Source organism: Onthophagus taurus, chromosome 10 (assembly GCF_036711975.1).
Source record: "Onthophagus taurus isolate NC chromosome 10, IU_Otau_3.0, whole genome shotgun sequence".
NCBI classification, from domain to species: Eukaryota; Metazoa; Arthropoda; class Insecta; order Coleoptera; family Scarabaeidae; genus Onthophagus; species Onthophagus taurus.
In genome coordinates this window covers 4,795,811-4,815,193 of record NC_091975.1, presented here as the reverse complement: position 1 = coordinate 4,815,193, position 19,383 = coordinate 4,795,811, and the positions used below count along the sequence as shown (strand labels likewise).

General features: G+C 31.6%; 5 protein-coding genes across 5 annotated transcripts; 2 read left to right on the top strand and 3 right to left on the bottom strand.

Moving 5' to 3' along the window:
• Positions 1–2,402: 2,402 nt before the first annotated feature.
• Positions 2,403–4,052, bottom strand: LOC111428374 (testicular acid phosphatase homolog). Its single transcript, XM_023063867.2, has 4 exons — positions 3,611–4,052; positions 3,464–3,562; positions 3,171–3,410; positions 2,403–3,117 (listed from the first exon to the last, which is right to left on the bottom strand). Exons 1-4 carry the CDS (start codon positions 3,737–3,739, stop codon positions 2,461–2,463), a joined length of 1,125 nt encoding a protein of 374 aa, XP_022919635.2. The 5' UTR covers positions 3,740–4,052; the 3' UTR covers positions 2,403–2,460.
• Positions 4,053–4,724: 672 nt separating this feature from the next.
• On the top strand, positions 4,725–6,279 carry LOC111428535 (venom acid phosphatase Acph-1-like). Its single transcript, XM_071199294.1, has 8 exons — positions 4,725–4,825; positions 4,928–4,971; positions 5,031–5,133; positions 5,190–5,422; positions 5,473–5,649; positions 5,705–5,828; positions 5,889–6,097; positions 6,153–6,279. Exons 1-8 carry the CDS (start codon positions 4,783–4,785, stop codon positions 6,261–6,263), a joined length of 1,044 nt encoding a protein of 347 aa, XP_071055395.1. The 5' UTR covers positions 4,725–4,782; the 3' UTR covers positions 6,264–6,279.
• Positions 6,280–7,724: 1,445 nt separating this feature from the next.
• Positions 7,725–8,455, bottom strand: LOC111428431 (mitochondrial ribosomal protein S24). The gene is made up of 3 exons (XM_023063931.2): positions 8,347–8,455; positions 8,110–8,296; positions 7,725–8,053 (listed from the first exon to the last, which is right to left on the bottom strand). Exons 1-3 carry the CDS (start codon positions 8,368–8,370, stop codon positions 7,764–7,766), a joined length of 501 nt encoding a protein of 166 aa, XP_022919699.1. The 5' UTR covers positions 8,371–8,455; the 3' UTR covers positions 7,725–7,763.
• LOC111428430 (golgin-45) lies at positions 8,279–10,075 on the top strand. Its single transcript, XM_023063930.2, has 4 exons — positions 8,279–8,418; positions 8,475–8,689; positions 8,749–9,794; positions 9,844–10,075. The coding sequence occupies exons 2-4, from the start codon at positions 8,680–8,682 to the stop codon at positions 9,994–9,996; spliced, it is 1,209 nt and encodes a 402-aa protein (XP_022919698.2). The 5' UTR covers positions 8,279–8,418; positions 8,475–8,679; the 3' UTR covers positions 9,997–10,075.
• Positions 10,076–11,915: 1,840 nt separating this feature from the next.
• Positions 11,916–19,251, bottom strand: LOC111428418 (uro-adherence factor A-like). Its single transcript, XM_023063919.2, has 4 exons — positions 18,705–19,251; positions 18,574–18,650; positions 17,883–18,092; positions 11,916–17,828 (listed from the first exon to the last, which is right to left on the bottom strand). The coding sequence occupies exons 1-4, from the start codon at positions 18,875–18,877 to the stop codon at positions 12,013–12,015; spliced, it is 6,276 nt and encodes a 2,091-aa protein (XP_022919687.2). The 5' UTR covers positions 18,878–19,251; the 3' UTR covers positions 11,916–12,012.
• Between the last annotated feature and the right edge of the window lie 132 nt (positions 19,252–19,383).

Sequence of the window (19,383 nt, the reverse complement as noted above, 5' to 3'; positions counted from 1 at the left end):
TGAACTTCCAAAAAGAAACGTCAAATCGCAACTTTAAAGTGATTTTTCGGTAAGTACTACACTTTTCCGCACTTTTTTTTTATCATTTACGCCTCTTTTGACTCATTTCCTATCGATTAAAAAAAAAATCATCGATTTTTAAGAGAGACTCCTAATCTTGAATTATTCCCGATTTAGTTATGGTAATGCAACTATTTGACCTTATTGACAAGTGGTCTCTATAAAAGCCGCTAACCGTTAAAGGGTTAAAAATGAGGGAACAATTTTGAAATCTATACCAAAAAATTGCACAAAAGTTAAATCTTTAGACCGATTTCAGGGATTTTTCCATAAATCGTTTATAATGATTTTCACTCAGGTCGTCGTGACAGACTCTGTCACAAATGGGAGTTAACTAGAAACAGAAAAATCCACAACGTTAGTAGTTTTTGGCACAAAACGTGTTTGTGCAAGCGCGCGATCGTCGTTAGACACCACTAGAAAGAGCAGGAAATTTTCGATAAGATAGATATGGTTCTAGAGTTTTCTCCTGCTCATATAACAAAGTTATCGACCCGAACAGGGTTTAAGAATGGCTAAAACGTGTTAGTTTAGCAGTTTTTGGAAAAAAATGTACGTGTGCAAGCGCGTGATCGCCGCGTGTTATACATCACTAGAAAGAGCAGGAAATTTCCCATAAGATAGATATGGTTCTAGAGTTTTCTCCTGCTCATATAAGAAAGTTGTTTAGAGGAAGAGTACTTAAGCGTTTCTGCGTGTAGGGATGGACATTAAGGGTGATTTAAGCATGACGCCGATAGATATTGACCGACGAAAACTCGGATTAAGATAGCTGAAGGAGCGCCCTTTCTGACTGTGATAACAGTTTTTTAAAATTCGGTTTCGTAACAATTGCACAAGGCCTTGAAGTTTGGTAATTTTAAGCTATTTTAAGTACAGCGCGGTGTTCTTCATTTTTTATTGATTTTAGATAGAGAAAGATTCAAGCTTTCAAGTGGTGCATTTAGTTTTTCGCTATCCCTAATTATAAGGAAGATATCAGCTAAGAAAGAGTTGCTGGGAGGTTTGTTGCTATCGTCGCACGGGTTATTCCGTTATATGAATAATTTTAATGCACACAAATTCTGACAGCTATCCACACCGTTGTTGTCTTTATACGTGGCTTTATATTTATATCAAGGACGGTAGAATCTAAGAGGACTGCTAATAGGTGCACAGCTTGAAGGCCCGTTGATTTTTTGAAAATGACTCTAAAATATTAAAATGTAAACACGATTTAATTTGAAATGTGTTATCTCAAAAACTAATCGAGATACACTTAAATCTTTTATTTTGTTAAAAAGTGGGTTCTTTGCGTTATAATTTGGTAAAAGATTCATTTTGATATCTTAAAAAGTCGATGAGTTATGATTTTTAGAAAATGACTAAAATATTAAAATGTTTACAAACACGATTTCATTTGAAACGTGTTATCTCAAAAACTAATCGAGATACACTTAAATCTTTTATTTTGTTAAAAAGTGGGTTCTTTGCGTTATAATTTGGTAAAAGATTCATTTTGATATCTTAAAAAATCGATGAGTTATGATTTTTAGAAAATGACTAAAATATTAAAATGTTTACAAACACGATTTCATTTGAAACGTGTTATCTCAAAAACTAATCGAGATACACTTAAATCTTTTATTTTGTTAAAAAGTGGGTTCTTTGCGTTATAATTTGGTAAAAGATTCATTTTGATATCTTAAAAAATCGATGAGTTATGATTTTTAGAAAATGACTAAAATATTAAAATGTTTACAAACACGATTTAATTTGAAACGTGTTATCTCAAAAACTAATCGAGATACACTTAAATCTTTTATTTTGTTAAAAAGTGGGTTCTTTGCGTTATAATTTGGTAAATGATTCATTTTGGTATCTTAAAAAATCGATGAGTTATGATTTTTAGAAAATGACTAAAATATTAAAATGTTTACAAACACGATTTCATTTGAAACGTGTTATCTCAAAAACTAATCGAGATACACTTAAATCTTTTATTTTGTTAAAAAGTGGGTTCTTTGCGTTATAATTTGGTAAAAGATTCATTTTGGTATCTCAAAAAATTGCAAAGTTATGTTCAGTACAAACATGTTGTAGCGTCTCGGCCGCAAACGTCCCTGACTAAACGTAGGAGAAGGAATTTACGACTTGGGTTGATTAACTTAATACATAAAACACAACGAAAAATATAAAAATATAAATATTATGTATTATTACAATCACCCATTACGATTTATATTGCAATTTATGCCCAATACAATTTGATTATTATTAATCTTAATTTAATTAGTCACCACCTTTTAGTATGACTAGTTGCTTAAAGTTAGCGAAAAGTTAAGATAGGGATACAAATCCAATAATAACCAATAATCTTTATTTAAATAATCATACAAAAAAAGGTAATATTATTAACTATTAACAATTTTCATCGGCATCAAGAAAATATTTTTTAAAATAATCAACAAAATCATTATAATCGCACGTTTTCGAAGAACATCCATCTAGCCGTAAAAGTTTCGGTTCTTTTTCTTTATTATTCTGATAAAACACTTTTACAACGTGCCCTTTACCCTTTTTATGAACCTCGATAATGATATGCGCTCCATACGGAACTATATACCCATCATAAGCACCCAGAGTTTGCAACAATGCGACTAAATTTGAGTCGTGTCCAGACCACAAATAAAATTTCATCTCTTTTGAATTTGGATCTCCTTTTATTTTATTTGAAATGTCGTCGTTGATTTTCTTTAACATTGCCCCGATGTTGAGTTTTTTTATTTCCGATGTTGGGACGTAATCGTTCCAATACGTTTCAGCGACGTCTTTCATCGTTTCTAAGAAATAATTATCGGCCCACGACGGTAATTTTAAACCCCATTCTTTTTGGCACATTAACGTATCGTAAATTCTTAAAACGTCTTCGGGCGTTTGAACGTTTTGTCCGGTGTGTTTCCGAAGATTTTTGAACATGTACTCGTATTTATTGAATTTCCCGGATTCTTTTGCGTGTTGGATGTTTTCTTTTAGAAGGTTGTTGAATTTCGGGCAAGAATGATCAGCTAAGAATATCTAAAATTGGCGTTGTTTTATATAATTTAAAGGTGATTTAAATGAAATCTTACGCGATCTTGTTTATATGGAAGAATTTCCATTGAAATTGGTTGCCAAGTTAAATTTTTATTCCAAATTTGAGCCGTTTTTGGTGGATACATTCCAGCCATTACTAGTTGGGCTGTCATTTGAGTGCGATCCAATGATGATGATCTTATTTTAACTTGCCATGGGAGGTAGAAGTTTCCGAGGAATTCTTGATAACGTTTCTTTAAGGCAATTCCAACGTTATACATTCGTTGTTTTCCATTCTTGAATTAATAAATGAATAGTTTTTATAATTTTTGTAATTTTTACAACTTACTTTTGTTAGTTGTCCTAACCCAACGGGATAATATCGTTGGTTTTTATATGGATCTTGAGCATAAGTGAGTCTTGGTGTTCTATCACCGTGCCTACAAATCTAAATCCATCATTAAAAATAACCAAAATCCTTTCGTAATTTACTTACAACGTGAACTAAGTAAAGTCCATCTTCGTTTTGTTTTCTAGAATTATCTGAATGAATCGAATGTTTCGATGAAGAACAATCACAATAATAAACCAATGCGAAAAAAATCACAAACTTAACCACCATCATCTTCTTTCATTCCAATCAATTACTTCAAACTTTTTTAACTACTTCACCACAAACTATTTCAATGTATTTAACATTTTTATGATTTTCTTTGTTATGCCATCGCGACCTTCGAGTGTGTTTTTTACTATTTGTGGTTATACTATTATACGCAAGTGCGGAATTTCAATAAATGCAAGCTTGTTTACGATGACGCTGATAAACTGTTTCTGATACATTTTACTATGAATTTAGACGATAACATAATCGTTTTGGAAAGGAAGCAAGATTATGACTAACACTAAAACAAATTTATGACGTATTTTATGAACTATTACAGTTGTTATGCCAATGTCATTGATATAATTGTTGACGAATTTTTTAAACATTTGTTTACCAATTTTTAGTTACAAATAAAATATACCCAACTCGACTTTCCCAATTTTTATGTGGCACTAATTTTTTAACTTTTAAACTATGTGTCATATTAATATCGTAAGCATAAAGATGATCACTGAAGAATTCTAAATAAAAACATTATAAGAGTAACATTGAATTTTTGAGTTGAACATTTTAGTACATATTTTAAGACTTTTGGATACATTTTGGGATAGTTAGAGACATTTGGACATACTTTGGACGTATTTTGAGAGTTTTAGGCACATTTTGTGACCTTTTCACACGTTTGGGTTCATTTTGATATACTTTGGACGTATTTTGAGACTTTTGGGCACATTTAGACACACTTTTGGATACACTTTAGCATGATTTAGATATATTTTAAGACCTATGGGTACCTTTGGACACTTGTAGACATATTTTGAGACTTTTGGGTACATTTATACACATTTTGATCAACATCGACATATTTGAACATGTTTTGAATACATTTTGGAACCTTTGGGCATATTTGGGACATACTTTATACATATTTGAAGAGCTTTAGCCTCGCAAATTGCGAGAAATTTATTTATAGATCACAATATGTTTAATAAAATTAAATTGATTAATAAATTTGTCATATTAATCTTTGAAAGTGACACATTCGCTTCAAATTTTATCGGAGAATGTTGAAACAGTGTCAAAAATTTTCGTCGAAATCGTTTAAAGGTATATGATTTACAACATAGTAATTAATATCTTTCTACCCATTATTTTTTCTTTAATATGAATTGTTTATAAATCATATTTTTTAAAAATATTTCATTTCAGATCCATCAGAATTGACAAATTCGACCCTTAAACTAATTCACGTGGTAAATTCGAAATTAATAAAATTTTTGAATTTGCTTAAAAATCGTTTTTGGTAAAATAGATTTTCAGGCATGGAAATCGAACACCAGCAGCTCATGCCTATAAAGATGATGTCCAAGAAACTGGATATAAACCTTATGGACCTGGCCAACTTACAAATGCAAGTTATGAAGCTTTAAAGGAGTTATTTGGAAATTAATTTAATAAATTTTTTAGGCAGGAAAGGAAACAATGTATAAATTGGGGCAATTTATTAGACAGAATTATAATAATTTCTTGGGGGAATATTTTCCCGGAGTTATACAAGCGAGAACGACATGCGTGGACCGCACTCAATGTAGTTTACAATTATTTTTAGCCGGTTTATATCCACCAACAAATAAGTTAGTGTGGGATCCCGCATTATTATGGCAACCAATTCCTTATATTACAACAAATATAGAACACGATAGCGTAAATTTAACCGCATCAATAAAATTGTTTAATTAAAATCGTCATTTTAGATTTTACAAGCATTCACTTTCAATCCGAATTATAAAATCGCTTATAGAGAATATCAAAAGAAATTTAATTTTCGAAAGAAAAATTTAGACTTAGTAAAATACATAGAAAAACATTCCAAGAAAAAGATTGAAACGATTAAAGATGTTTGGTTGCTTTATTTTCAATTAATCATGCAAGTATTAAATTAAATTCAATGAAATTCAGTTATTTGATCGTTTTTGCGTTTTGCAGGTTGAACTTGGCATAGAAATTCCTGAATGGACCAAGAAAATCTTTCCGAACCCTATGGAAGAGATCGCGTCTACATACTACGTTCACACTTGTGCTACTTCACAACTAAGAACGTTAGTTTTAAGTATATTAAAAAGACATGATAAAAAAAAACGAAAAAAAAACTTGTACTTTTTCCTTCCAGAACCTTTAACAGATAAAATTATCCACGACACCAAATCGAAGCTTGAAAAGAAAGATGCAGCAGTGTTAATGTACGTTTATTCAGGACATGAAGTAAACATAGCACACACTTTGATTGCTTTGAATTCATTCAAACCAACGCATATTCCTCAGTATGGATCATGTGTGATTTTGGAGGTGCACCAATTTGATGATGAAGTTTATATAAAGGTATTAATATAAAATTGAAAACTAAATGATTTAGAAATAATTTTAACTTTTTTAGGGTTTATATAAACTGGCGAATAAGCCTTACACGATTTTATTGCAATTATGGAACAAAAATCCGCTCGAATTTAAGGAATTTGTAGAAAACATTGATGCGAACTATAAATAAAACGATTTTCGAGGAATTATTAAAAGAATTTTATTTTTCGATATAAAACTTGCCACGTAGTAAACAATTAAATTTCTAGTTCGTACAGAAAAGTTTTAATAAAATTGGTTCAGAGAATTGGTCGGTTGTTAGAAGGGGCCTTGATCTGAGAGAAGTTCTTTTCGGTGAAATTCGCGCTCTGGTATGAATGGCCTGATCAGTGACTGCAAGTTTACCATCCTGAAAAGAGTCTAATGAACTGTGAATGTGTAGGATAGCTACTGCTGCTACTTGCTTCCCTTCGGACCAGCACGCGCTGAATATTTCGACGAATGCGAACTGATCCCCCCCAACCCGTCTATTTTTCTGTGCAATCTCTAATGAGTTTATTCTGCTCCGCTGACCATCCGATTTGAATCTCTATTCTGCGATGACCCCCTTTTTCTTAAAATCCGTACCAACTTTAAAACGTGATGGGAATTTTAACTTTAATTAATAAAAATATTTAACCGCAACAATTTAAGAAATCGATAACGATGATAGATATAGAAAGCTCGATAATGCAACGAAAACACAATACGCGGTGATTGCTTTCTGATTATGGAACAATCGCAGCAAACGAGGGATGCTATATAAAAAGATAAACCCACAATTGATGTAGCAACTTTTTGCCGTTTTATCGGCTCCATTTTTTTGCAACAATTTTAAGAAATCACAACAAATTTGTTTTACGACTCAATTTTTTTAAAGTAGGATTTTTTGCGTTGCGGATTTTTCTATTGTGAGTACTATATAAGAGGTCTTGTTGTGCAAACCGTGTAAATTGGCTTCGAGATTGAAGCAATTCTGACATCGGGGACGATTCCTTTCAATTCTACCGGCTTAGAAAATTGTATAGGATCAATTCGAAAACGAGTCTATCGATCGTGTTTACCACGACTTATCCTCAAGTTAAATTTTCTTTGGATATTTCTTAAGTTCTTTATATTGGGTATTCTCTGTTTTTAATAAATCACTTCACACACTTCCAACCCAAGACCTCACACTCAAAATCCTTTAATCCATCACTCATTAAGCAAAATTTTAGCAAAATTCTAGTAAAAGCTAGCAAAATAACACTGTGATCTTTTAATGAGAGTACATCAGAATCTCTTTATTCCAACTCAAGTAACATACAACATGGTTATAATAAAAAATTTTGTTTATTAATACTTTGTATAACCATAAATGGTTGGAATGAAGGAAAGCGAAAGATCCGTTTGTATATTTACAAGCGCATTACAGGGACCTTTGTTACCTTAACAATATGCTAACTACATGCTGTTAAACTTAATGTCCGATACGAGATGGTAATTACCATCAGGTCGCGGGTCTACGTTTAATTAAAACGGAATCGCCTCTACACTTTGATTAAAACGTAAATAGTCCCATGGAAACTTACTAGGTAGTTTGAATTTTATAGGTTATAAAATAAAAAATCTGTTAAAATCAACTTAATTATTTATAACTAATTTCTACAATTTAAATATATTTAAAAACCATTTCTTTTTTATCACCAATACTTTGCAATTCGATTTTAACAGGACATTGTAACCAAAAACTCAACATTTCCTCCGTATAACCAATCAAGAAATAAACTTTCCTCGAAGTAATGACTTGTTTAATAATCCCAGCAATTCTAATCATGTTATGCTGTCTTTTAATTATAACTTCACTAGCAAATAAATCGTGCCACGTTCCAGCCATAAATTTTCGAATGAAAACGTCTTCTACAGCCGTCTCGGAAGGTCGCAAACCACCTTCAATATTTGCTATAAAAAAAATTCTTTAAACTACAAGTTTTCATAACAAATATAAATTATTATACAAGTATTCCAGGAATTCCACGATTTTCTATGTGCAATATCATGCGGTTTATTAGCCATTTCATACGTAAGGGGAAAATCTTTCTTTGTAGTTACTTTATATCGAGCGGTTTGCACTTTATTACAAACGTTTGTTGTGTGTAGCGCACATATTTGAAGAGTTTGAAGCTTTGGTGTGCTTAAAAGAAGCTAAAACAGATTAAATTAATTTAAACGAAGTCGATTTAAAATTCATTTACATTTTTTAGGTTAATTAAAGACATTTTTGAGACAGTACAAAATTTTTAGGTTAGAAATGATAGAACAAGATGGTAACATAAAAATTCTAAAATCACCAAGTATATAATTTAATCGTATCATTTTTTAGTTCTGTTATCTACTGCAATTAGTAAATAACATTTCGTAACTCTTATCAGTTATTTATTATAAATAAATTTCTCATAACTTTTTCAACATAATAATTCGAAAACTGACGTTTAAATTTAGGTTGGTTACAAAAATTAGGTTAAGAAATAACTGTCAAAATAATCTTTTTACACAATTTTTAATAAATCCAATTAAATACAAAAAGAATGTCTTTAGGTACGTATTTATTCGCATAATTTCATCGTTATCATTAATTCTGCAATTAAATTGAACAGAAAGAACATTAGGCGATGGAATGGATAACGCTTTAATAGCTTTAACAGATTCAGCCAACGAAAACATTCCATTCCAATTAAAATTAAGGTCATCCAAAGCAATATTAAAAGCAATGAAACCTGTTAAACCCCAAGGAAAAGTAACTATAGTCATCCCAAAGTATGTGCCAAAAGAAATTAAGAAGCCGAAATACTTAACGAGTAAAAGAAAAGAACCAAAATTCATTCCTTACGAACCTTTCAAAGGAGCTGTTGGACCAATAATTCCGGTTAAAAAACAATTAAAAGTTATTAAAGATAAAAATAACATTGACATTCACGAATTGGTTACTCAAATGACCGAAATGCGAACTTTAGAAATGGATAAAATTAAATTGGAAGCGATTGAAAATAAGGATGAGATTATTACAAGGAAACAATGGGAACAAGAAAAAGAAGGGTATGATAAAGATATAAAAAATTTAAGGGAGACTAATTCTCATTTAGAGAATCAATTAAAATTTCAAGCTCAAGTTAACAGCGAATTAAAAACTTTATTAGTAGCTGCTGTTGGTGAAGATTTAGAATCCAGAGTTCAACATTTAACAGAAGATAAATTACAATTAGCCCGGATGCTTTTAAACTCAGCAAACCGATTAACTTCACACCAAGAACAAACGGAATGGTTATCAGGGCAATGTGAAGTATGGAGAAGCAAATTTTTAGCTTCAAGTTTAATGGTTGAAGAACTAGCTCGATGGAAATCGGTTTTAACCCAAAGAATACAACATTTAGAAGAAAATTTAAAAGTTTTAATCGAAGAAAGAAGTAAAACAAGAAAATTTCTATTAAAAACCTTGATTAATTTAAAAGAAATTAATGATAATCATTTTAAATTAGACGGACCAAAACTAAAAACTACCAACATTATTGATTTATCAATTGTTAATTATCGATTTAGTGAGAATATCGGACAATTTGTTATGGGCGGCGATTTTAATTTGAAAAGGAAAGAATTTTTAAGCGATTTACCTTCTAATACAATGGGGGAATTAAAATCTATTCAAGTAAGTTATTATTATCGTTGTTGTTGGTTAATGAAAAGTTTTTTTTTAGTTATTAAAAAATCCTGTGAGTTTAAATTCAAAACCGGATGCAATATGTAATGCTGTTATGGGGGCTGCCTTTTCAATGGGATCTGGGCAGAAATATCTAAATAATCAGGTGAAGTGTTGTGCTCATTGTAAAGGAGATGTACAGGATATTTGACAAGATGTTTTTTGATATGATTGGTGCTATTTTTGTATTTATCTTGTTGATTAAAAGAAATAAATTAATTTTTTGTATATTTTTAAAATGTTATTGTTGGAACATTAAATTATTTAAAAAAAAAACCTCAACCAATATACCTGTCCCAATTTCTTGCTTTATTCCATGTTCATAGATAAACTTGGGGTATTCCCAGAGTTGTCTATAGGATGTAAAAATCAAGCAGGGTAGTTTTAATTGTTATTCAGCGTTAGATTGTGGTATATTTTTCATTGAACTAAAATTAGAATTACACTAGACATAGAACTAGAAAGTTTTGAGTTTCTAACTTTTTTGCTAGATCTAGTGTTAGTTCTAATGTTATTCAGCGTTAGATTGTGGTATATTTTTCATTGAACTAAAACTAGAATTAACACTAGACACAGAACTAGAAACTTTTGGGGTTCGAACTTTATAGCTAGGTCTAGTGTTAGTTCTAATGCTAGTGTTCGTTTCATTGAACTAGAAAGTTTTGGATTTTAAAGTTTGGAAAAACCCGACTGTTTCTAGATCTAGTGTTAGTTTCATTGAACTAAAACTAGAACCAACACTAGACATAGAAGTAGAAAGTTTTAGATTTCGATTTTTTTTGGTTTTAAAGTTTGGAGAAACACGACTATTTCTAGTTCAAGATCTAGTGTTAGTTCTAATGCTAGTCTTAGTTTTATTGAACTAGAACTAGTAAGTTTTGGGTTTTAAAGTTTAGAGAAACCCGACTGTTTCTAGGTCTAGTGTTAGTTCTAACGCTAGTTGTAGTTGTAATTGTAATGCAGCGCTAGACCAAGAACTAATCTGGGCTAAACCCAAATGTTTCTAGTTCTAATGTTAGTTCTAGTGACAGCGCAACTATAAAACTAGAACTAACACTATACCTAAAACTAGAATCATTCGGGTTTAGCCGTCTTTAGAGACGTGCGGCTAAACCCAAATGATTCTAGTTCTAAGTTTAGTGTTAGTTCTAGTTTTAATTGTTACGCAGAGCTAGACCAAGAACTAGAATCATTCGGGTTTAGCCGTCTTTAGAGACGTGCGGCTAAACCCAAATGATTCTAGTTCTAATGTTAGTTCTAGTGACAGCGCAAGTGTAAAATTAGAACTAACACTATACCTAGAACTAGAATAATTCGGGTTTAGCATTAGTGTTAGTTCCAATGCTAGTGTTAGTTATAGTTTTAGTTGTTATTCAACCCTAAATTGTTGTAGATTTTTCATTGAGATGGGCGATAACCAACAATCCAACGAAGGTAATAAACACCTAGAATTGATTGTTGATCGCGACCGTGATGTAGTTCTTGATATATTTTGTATACAAAAGGTGAATGTTAAAGTTTTTGTTGATATTAAAAACAAAAATTTTTATTCATTTATATTAAATTCTACAATATTAGAATAGTAAAACTAAGATATATTCCTAAATATATTTAATCTTAACATCTAAAAAAAGAACCTTACAAATTAATCATGTATTCCTTTTACCAATTCTGTAGCCATATCTCATTTTCTCCATAATATAGTTTAATCTAATTTTAAAGTCCACAAAAAAACCAAACTTTTTTTCATTGTAGAGTTTGTACTCACATACACACATATACAACAATCTAATCTAAACATAAACGATATTATTTAGCATAGATCTATCAATATATAAATGTGCTAAAGTATAATAATGAAATATATAATATAACGAAAATCGAAAAGTAATTATATTTTTTTAACAAACAAAAAAAATCTTTTTCTCCGAAATATATCTTTCGTGTAATTTTTAAACTTTCAATTATTTATGTACATTTAGTACATATGTTAACAATATTATTTACATAGATATTGAAATACGTTTTTATTTTAATTGTATTTTCTTAAGAGAATAGTTGTTTTCAAAAAATTAATGAATTGTATTGCGAAAAGCTTATCTAAAAAACTCCTGTACAAAATATATTTACAACCCAAAATGATGAATTTCATCATTTTAATGCAAAATTATATCTCGTCGTTTTCGAAACTTTCTTCTCCCCCCCTCCCGTTTTCTTCGAAACTTTTGTCAGCTGTCAAATTAACAATTAATCTGGGTTGTACAGGAATTTCAGATGAAGCGCCACTGCTGCTCAATGGTGAAGCTTTCCCTCCACCACTCTCTTCTATACTGAGATCACTGCAAACTGTCGTTCTATCCGGATCCGTATTATCCGAATTTGAAATAACCGAATTCGACGTTGAATCTAAATCGGTGGGATTTCTTTCTTCCATTGCAAATTCAAACATATCCGGTGGCGGTTCACTCAATGAACTACACATTTCGGGTCTTAAAGTGTAAGCTTCAGTCTTTTCGCATGGTGATGATGATGACGATGATTCCTTAGTAGAGATATTTTTATTCGGATTTTCGATTTGTTCATCATCTTGATTTGTACTTTTAATTTCTTCGGATGAAGTTAACATTTTTTCGATTTCTTGTTCTTGCGTCGATATCGATGTTGATTCTGAAATATTTAAAGTTTCAGTTTTTGCGTCTTCTTCCTCGGTTAATAATGGCATCGATATTGAACTTGAAAAACTTTTTTGATTTATATCAGAATCGTCTAAAGTAGGAAGTGAATAAACGAAAGACGGACTATTCATACCGGAAGAGGTGACTAAAATTCCCGGATCTTGTATCGCAAGTGGCAAATCTAAATTTTCGAGTACTTGGTGATGTTGATGTTGCGACGCAGTTTGAGAAATACTCGGGTCTGTTATCGTAATTGGTAGAACGACATTTTTCGTGCCTTGATCTAAAATATCGCTTTCATCGCCGATTTTTTTACTATTCGTACTCGGAACTTCCAAAGGCGTCATAATCGGTGAACTCATTGTGTTTGTTTCTAAAACATTCCCAACGTTAATTGGAAATAAACCGGAATTTGGGCTAAGTTGAGATGGTTTTGATGGAGGTTCTTGTTGAAATACATCCGTATCGGCTAAAGCTGCCGCTAAAATATCTTGATTTTTACTTGATCCGGAAAAAACGGGATTTCCACTTCCTTCAATATTTTCAGTTTCTTGATTCATTAAAAGCATTGAATTATCGGCGTCTGTGTTTATTAAAATTTGTTGACCATCAGTTTGAATTAAAACATTTCCTCCATCAGTATTCGCCAATAAATTAGCTAAATCTGTATTTCCCTCAGCTAAAGAATCTAAAAACTTTTGAGCACTCACCGGATCACCGGTTATTATTAATTGACCCATATCTCCCGCATTTACAACGGCTTGAACGTTTTGGGATTGTTCAATTTGGGATAAATCATCAGATATATCTTGATGTATATTTTCTTGTAAACTTTGATTAATATTTTCTTGCAAATTTTGTTGGATAGTTGATGATACATTTTGAGACAAACTTTGTGTTACAGTTTGAGGTAAATTTTGCGAAACATTTTGAGATAAACCTTGCGATACACTTTGTGTTAACACATTTTGATGTTGAATTTCACTACCTCCTTTATTAATTTTTTCCTCATCATCTTGTCCAATTTGTAACAAAGTATTACTCAAATCGCCGCCCAAATTTAAATTAGGATCCAATGACATTAAAGCTTCGCTATTAAGCGGCGTTAAATTTCCAGATTCATCAATTGTAACTAAAACATACGATTGTGGTTGTCCATCGATGGCTTCACTTGGTAAAGCTAAAATTTGTCCTTCGTTTATATTGATTAAAGCCCCGTTTCCATCGCGGATAACGAATTGAGGTTTTTTTGTTTCCGATTTATCATCGTTTGAGAGAGTTGTTTTTTCGACCTTTTTCGCGGGTGAAATTGGAGCTAGAGGTGGGACGCTTTGCATTTTTTGTTGCATTTTAACGGGATCTTTTTTCGCGTAAGATTTTTTGATCGGGTGTGGTTTCGGTGATGGTTTAATCGTTTGAGTTTCTTTTAATTGGCTTTTAGCGGTTGCCCGATTAATCGCTTGTAATTGTTCGGCAACTTGCTGATCTAACAAAGCATCGTTTGATCCTTGTAGCTTTTTAACGGTTTGTCCTTGGGGGTTTTTGATGATAATCGTTCTTTGTTGGCCGCTTGGGCCGGGTTTTAATGGGGTTGTTTCGGTTAAAAATTTTTGTTGGATCGGGCGTTTTAATTTTGGCTCGATTTTAACGTTTTTTGTAATCGGGTTTGAACCTAAGGTAGTCGTTACTTGGCCTTTTGAGGTAACAATCGTTTGAGAGATAATGTTAGCACCTTTTATTTGAGTATCTTTGGATAAAATCTGTTTTTGTATGATACGTTTTTTCGGGCCAATTAATTGTTTTTGTTGTTCCGGCGTTAAAAGAACTTTTTGTTGTTGACCTTGACTATCGGTTAATATCATTATTTTATTTCCCGTGGTTGAGGTTGGTTGAGTCATTGGACTTGAAATTTGAATTTTTTGGTGATGTGGAGGTGGAGGTTTTTTAACTATAGCCGGTCGCTTCCCTACCGTGTATTTAGTTCCGGTTGGTTGCGAAGAAGTTGAAGGGACAATGATAAATTTCCCCGGTTTACCTTGTTGGGTAATTATCGCCGGTTTTAATAATTTTGTACTACTTGTTTGATAAACTTTTTGTACCTTTTTATTGCCCAAAAATCCCTTCGAAGCTATCGGAGTTAATTTTTGGGCCTCTTTTGATGAAATTATTTTATTAATCATTTTCATTGAGCTCGTTGCTGAAGTTGTTACAGGCTTTTTAATCGGATTAATTTGTTTAACACTCTCCGCCGGTAAAATATGAGGCATTTCCATAGTTTCTGCAGGCAAAATTTGGTCATCCAAAACAATCGGCATTGAGTTTATATCATAGAGATCTTCTTGGGTTTGAGTTACACCCGGTTGGATAATATCACCGCTCGCTGTGATGATTGTTTGTTGTAAAATTCTTGGTTTCCCCGTTACTTGAGGTTTTGGGGATGATTTCTTTATCTCAACTTCTTCAGTTACCAATTTCTTAACGGGTTTTTTAATAATAAATGTATCAATATCTTCGATATCTTGATAACTCCTTTTAGCTGTTACCTTTTTAACATGAATTTCCTTCTCTGTTTCTTCACTTCTCTCAAGAATTAATTTCGGTTTATCCGCTTTTTTTGTTATAATTTTCGTGTTCTTATCAACTTTAACTTTAACCTCTTTTTGTGGAGTTTTCTTTTCGCTTGTTAATATATCAAAAAGTTTCGTTGGGTTACGACTTTCTTTTTTGCTTATTTCATTGGATTTAGCTTCCTTTTGAGTTACTTCTTTATCAATTTCGATTTGATCGATTTTGATTTCCTCATTTTTCTCCTCATTTAAAAATTGCTCAACATCAAATTCCTTCTCAACGATTTTTTCTACTTGTTCTGGTTGTTTCGCTTCAACGTTTATTTCAATTTCTTTTTCTTCGATAATCGGTGGTTTTAAAGCCTCCTCTTCCGGTTCAACTTTTTCCTCAATAATGTTTTGGGGCTCCAAAACAATTTCATCGCTTTTCTCTTCTTTACAAACCTCGACTTGATCATTTTCGTCCGATTTTTTAATCTCAATTTGATCTAACTTCTCTTCCAACTTTTTAAAATCATTTATCTCAGATGTTTCATCTAATTTTTTTTCATCTTCTGATGATATTTCAGGTAATTGCACCTCCTCCTCACAAAAATCTAATGAAAAACTAGTTAATGTGACAGGTTTTTGTGTTTCTGGTGCTGCCGTTATTTCAACTTGTTTATCAGCAAGATCTTTCTCAGAAACAACAGTAAAGTTTCCTTCAATATCAACCAAATCGCTTTCAGGAATTATAGTTTTTTCAATTTTATCTTGATCTTTTAACTCAATTGGACTCGATTTCAAACAAGTTATTTTTATTTGAGAACTATTTGTCGACTCTTTTTCATCCAGTAAAGAAGATGTTTCAGAAATTACTTTTTCAGATTTATTAGTTTCTATTATTGAAGTTTCTAATAAAGATTCTTCAATTATTTCCTCATTTAATGACTCATCCAACGACTCAATTAATGGCTCACTTAATCTCTCATTTAATGATTCACTTAATGACTCATTTTCATTGATTTTTTCATCCTTTAAACCCCCATCTTTTACATCACTTAAACTCCCATCCTTAACATTTCCTTCATCCTCAGGAGCCTCAATAACTAAATCATCACTTTCAACCTCTTTACCAATTAATAAAGATCCTCCCCCTTCATCAATTTCCTTCTCATCTTGTTCACTTTTTTCTTTATCTTTTTCTTCATCTTTTTCCTCAATTTCTTCAGAAACATTCGATTCCGATTCGATTTTTTCTTCATTTTGAATCATTTCTTTGTCATCAAGAGAAGTTGATGAGTCCTCTTCGTGTTTATTAATCATTGATTTTCTCCGCTTACGTCCGTACCCTCTTTTTTTCGTTTCAACCTCTCGGAATTCCTCCTCATCGCTTTCCGAGTTATTGCTAAAAGTTGAAGATGCCGATCTTCGTTTTCGATCTTCTTTGATTTTAATCGGTGGGCCGTCTAAAAGTTTTTGCATCAATTGGGTTTTTAATTTCGATACTTCTAAATTATCCTTTCGTTTCGTTTCATCGTTATCTTTTTCGTCGACTTTTTTCATGGTTAATTCTTTTTCTTTCGAGTTTTTGGTTTCGTCTTCGAAATTTTTCGCGAATCTCTTTTTGGGGTTTGTTAATTTTGTTGCGACGATCATTTTTTCGATATCTTGATCTGAAGATGATTTTGAATCGATCGATGACGACCTTAATGAGGATTTCTTGAATTTACCGCTCCGTAATTGAGGGATTTCGGGTAAAATCGGAACGTTGCATTCCTCTAAAACTTTATCAAAAGAAGCTTGAAGATCGTTTTCTTTCGGAGATTCGAGTGATTTTCGTTTTTCAACTGGGGGTAGAACTCTTGGAATTTTTCTACCTTCAATTGTCATCCCAAATTCTTCTTCTTCTTCATTAAAATCAAAACAAGAATCACTTTTCGATTTATTATCAGCATCTTTTGAGTCACTTTCAGCTTCTTTTGAAGAATCTTCAATGTTTGAATCTATTTTATCATCTATTTTAGTAACATCAACTTTATCCTCATCCATTTTTTTATTCTCCATTTCTTTTGTGTTCATTTCTTCCATTTCCGTTTCAGTTCCACTCCCAATTTCTTTTTTATCATTTTTCTTAACACTCAAATTTGTATAATCAGTTTTATCATCATCAGTTTTATCATCATCGGTTTTATCATTATCAGTTTTATTATTATCGGTTTTCTCGTCATCATCATCATCATCCCACTCAGCTAAGATATCTTCTTGAATATTTCTCGGTTTCTCTTTTAATTTATCAACAACCACAGTCTTCTTTTTTCTTGGATTCCGACCTCTTCGTTTTCTCTTTGGGGCTGGTTCTTCTTCGATATCTTCATCAGATTCTTCAGTGCTACTTGAATCAGAAAAAATCGGAACTCCTTTTGATAATAAAGCAATATCTTCATCGATAGTTGAAGTTTTTGTAAAAGAAATTCGTTGGGATTTTGGCGGTTTCTTTGTGGGGGATTTCTTTTTGATTTTTGGAGGGGTTATAATCATTCCTTTGACATGGAGTTTATGGTGCATAACGATTGCTTCCATTCGAGACGCCCGAAAATCGCAAGATTGACATTTAAAGTCCATTTCCGGTTTGTATTGTTGTTTTGCGGGTGATTGAATGAGTTCGCGAACAACATGGTCATCATTTCCAGTGAAACGGGGATGAGTAATGATTACAGAAGAATTTTTCTTTGAAGAGGAGTTCGATGATGGAGAAGATTCTAATCAAATTAATACAGTTTGGACCCAATAAAATTAATAATTTAATAACTTACTATTAAGACTTGGTCTTCCTCGCCCTCGCGATGGCTCCTTCAACTTTTTATGGCTGGCTGGGGTACCAAAAATAGCTTCAATATCAGGTTTCTTTTTAGGTCTTAACTTCGGATCATCAAGAATATTAAGATCACCACCTGTTCTTGTTTCTGCTTTACAAATATCTGAACGAAACTTCTCCAAATATGAAGGTTTCGCCGCGTGAACTTCTATGAAGGAAGAAACAAGGATAAACAAAAGTCTAGCATATTCAGCGATTTTCACCAAATTTCACTTTAATTAATAATTAATAATAAATAAAACTCAAAAAAAAAATAATTTCATACTTACAGGCGCCATATTGATGAATTACTCACATTTTAATCACTAGATGTCACCACCGCCAATCAAAAACTATCTCTAAAAACCCATTTTTGCAAAAATAAAACTAAAAATGTAATATATTATAAAAATTTAAAAAAGATCTTTTAATATCTCAATAATATCCCTAAAAATAATTAAAAAGAACTTTTTATTTATTTAATAAATCACCCCCAATTTAGTTGATAGATGGCGCCATATGAAATCATATCAAAATTAAATCAAAAATTGAGTTAATTAAATAAAAACATTTAATTTAATTTGGTGAAAATCTACATGCACCTGAATTAATACTAACTAATCTAATCAAAAAAAAACATATTAACTTACTTAGTCCTTTTCTAATAAAATCATACTTCTTATTGCAATTATACAAATAAATATAATCCAAATTTCTTATGTACTGACTAAAAAAGAAAAATGTTTAGCTTTTTTTACACTAATAATAATAATTAACATACAAACTATCTTCATCAAAAAATTTTACAGAAACCAAAGGGGGTTTCTGAAAACTTGTTTTGATATCCACAGGAAGATTGTCAAATGAAATAACTTCTCCAGGCCACCAAAACGATCCCAATTTAACCCAAACGACGGTCCCTTCATGATACTCGAGCGGTGTTTGATCACACATTTTAACACTTTAAACTTTTAAAGCACCATAAGTTGATGACAAGAAATAATGACGAACATTCACATTATTCTTTTAATTAATAAATAAACGTCCCCTGTTTTGGGTTCTAAAGCATTTAAAAATAGAATCTCACTTGGTAGTCATAACGCTAACCATAACCAAACTTTTTTTTCGTACTACAATTGGACATTCAATGAACTTGTTGGCTTCACGTAAGTCGTGCTTTTAAGATGGTTTCTTTTTAAACGAATATTCGCTACGAACTCACCGGATATTGATATTTTTCGGTTGGTTTTTTGAAAAATATTTATCTTGTAACAAATTTACTTGTCACAGACGTACATGATTTTCCCATAACACATTTCGATATTAGCGTCGTCAGAATTGCCACCTTAAATTTCACCCGCCTTCGAAAAGGTTTTATTATGATTTTCAATTTATAGCAAATAATTTTATAATTCTTTTTATTATTAAATAATTAGTTATAAACAATCAATTAAATCATG

What these genes read in the sequence shown, in the direction of transcription:
- LOC111428374 (XM_023063867.2), bottom strand. Translation starts at nt 3,739, where the DNA reads ATGATGGTGGTTAAGTTTGTGATTTTTTTCGCATTGGTTTATTATTGT. An exon ending in GGTTAGGACAACTAACAAAA is followed by an intron (nt 3,411 to 3,463) that starts GTAAGTTGTAAA and finishes TATTAATTCAAG; the next exon opens with AATGGAAAACAACGAATGTA. An exon ending in TTCCATATAAACAAGATCGC is followed by an intron (nt 3,118 to 3,170) that starts GTAAGATTTCAT and finishes CGCCAATTTTAG; the next exon opens with ATATTCTTAGCTGATCATTC.
- LOC111428535 (XM_071199294.1), top strand. Translation starts at nt 4,783, where the DNA reads ATGTTGAAACAGTGTCAAAAATTTTCGTCGAAATCGTTTAAAG. An exon ending in TGGCCAACTTACAAATGCAA is followed by an intron (nt 5,134 to 5,189) that starts GTTATGAAGCTT and finishes TTTTTTAGGCAG; the next exon opens with GAAAGGAAACAATGTATAAA. An exon ending in ATGATGAAGTTTATATAAAG is followed by an intron (nt 6,098 to 6,152) that starts GTATTAATATAA and finishes TAACTTTTTTAG; the next exon opens with GGTTTATATAAACTGGCGAA.
- LOC111428431 (XM_023063931.2), bottom strand. Translation starts at nt 8,370, where the DNA reads ATGTCTTTAATTAACCTAAAAAAT. An exon ending in CTTTAATTAACCTAAAAAAT is followed by an intron (nt 8,297 to 8,346) that starts GTAAATGAATTT and finishes AATCTGTTTTAG; the next exon opens with CTTCTTTTAAGCACACCAAA. An exon ending in GTGGAATTCCTGGAATACTT is followed by an intron (nt 8,054 to 8,109) that starts GTATAATAATTT and finishes TTTTTTTTATAG; the next exon opens with CAAATATTGAAGGTGGTTTG.
- LOC111428430 (XM_023063930.2), top strand. An exon ending in GGGAATTAAAATCTATTCAA is followed by an intron (nt 9,795 to 9,843) that starts GTAAGTTATTAT and finishes GTTTTTTTTTAG; the next exon opens with TTATTAAAAAATCCTGTGAG.
- LOC111428418 (XM_023063919.2), bottom strand. Translation starts at nt 18,877, where the DNA reads ATGTGTGATCAAACACCGCTCGAGTATCATGAAGGGACCGTCGTTTGG. An exon ending in TTTTATTAGAAAAGGACTAA is followed by an intron (nt 18,093 to 18,573) that starts GTAAGTTAATAT and finishes CTTCCTTCATAG; the next exon opens with AAGTTCACGCGGCGAAACCT. An exon ending in AGGAAGACCAAGTCTTAATA is followed by an intron (nt 17,829 to 17,882) that starts GTAAGTTATTAA and finishes TAATTTGATTAG; the next exon opens with AATCTTCTCCATCATCGAAC.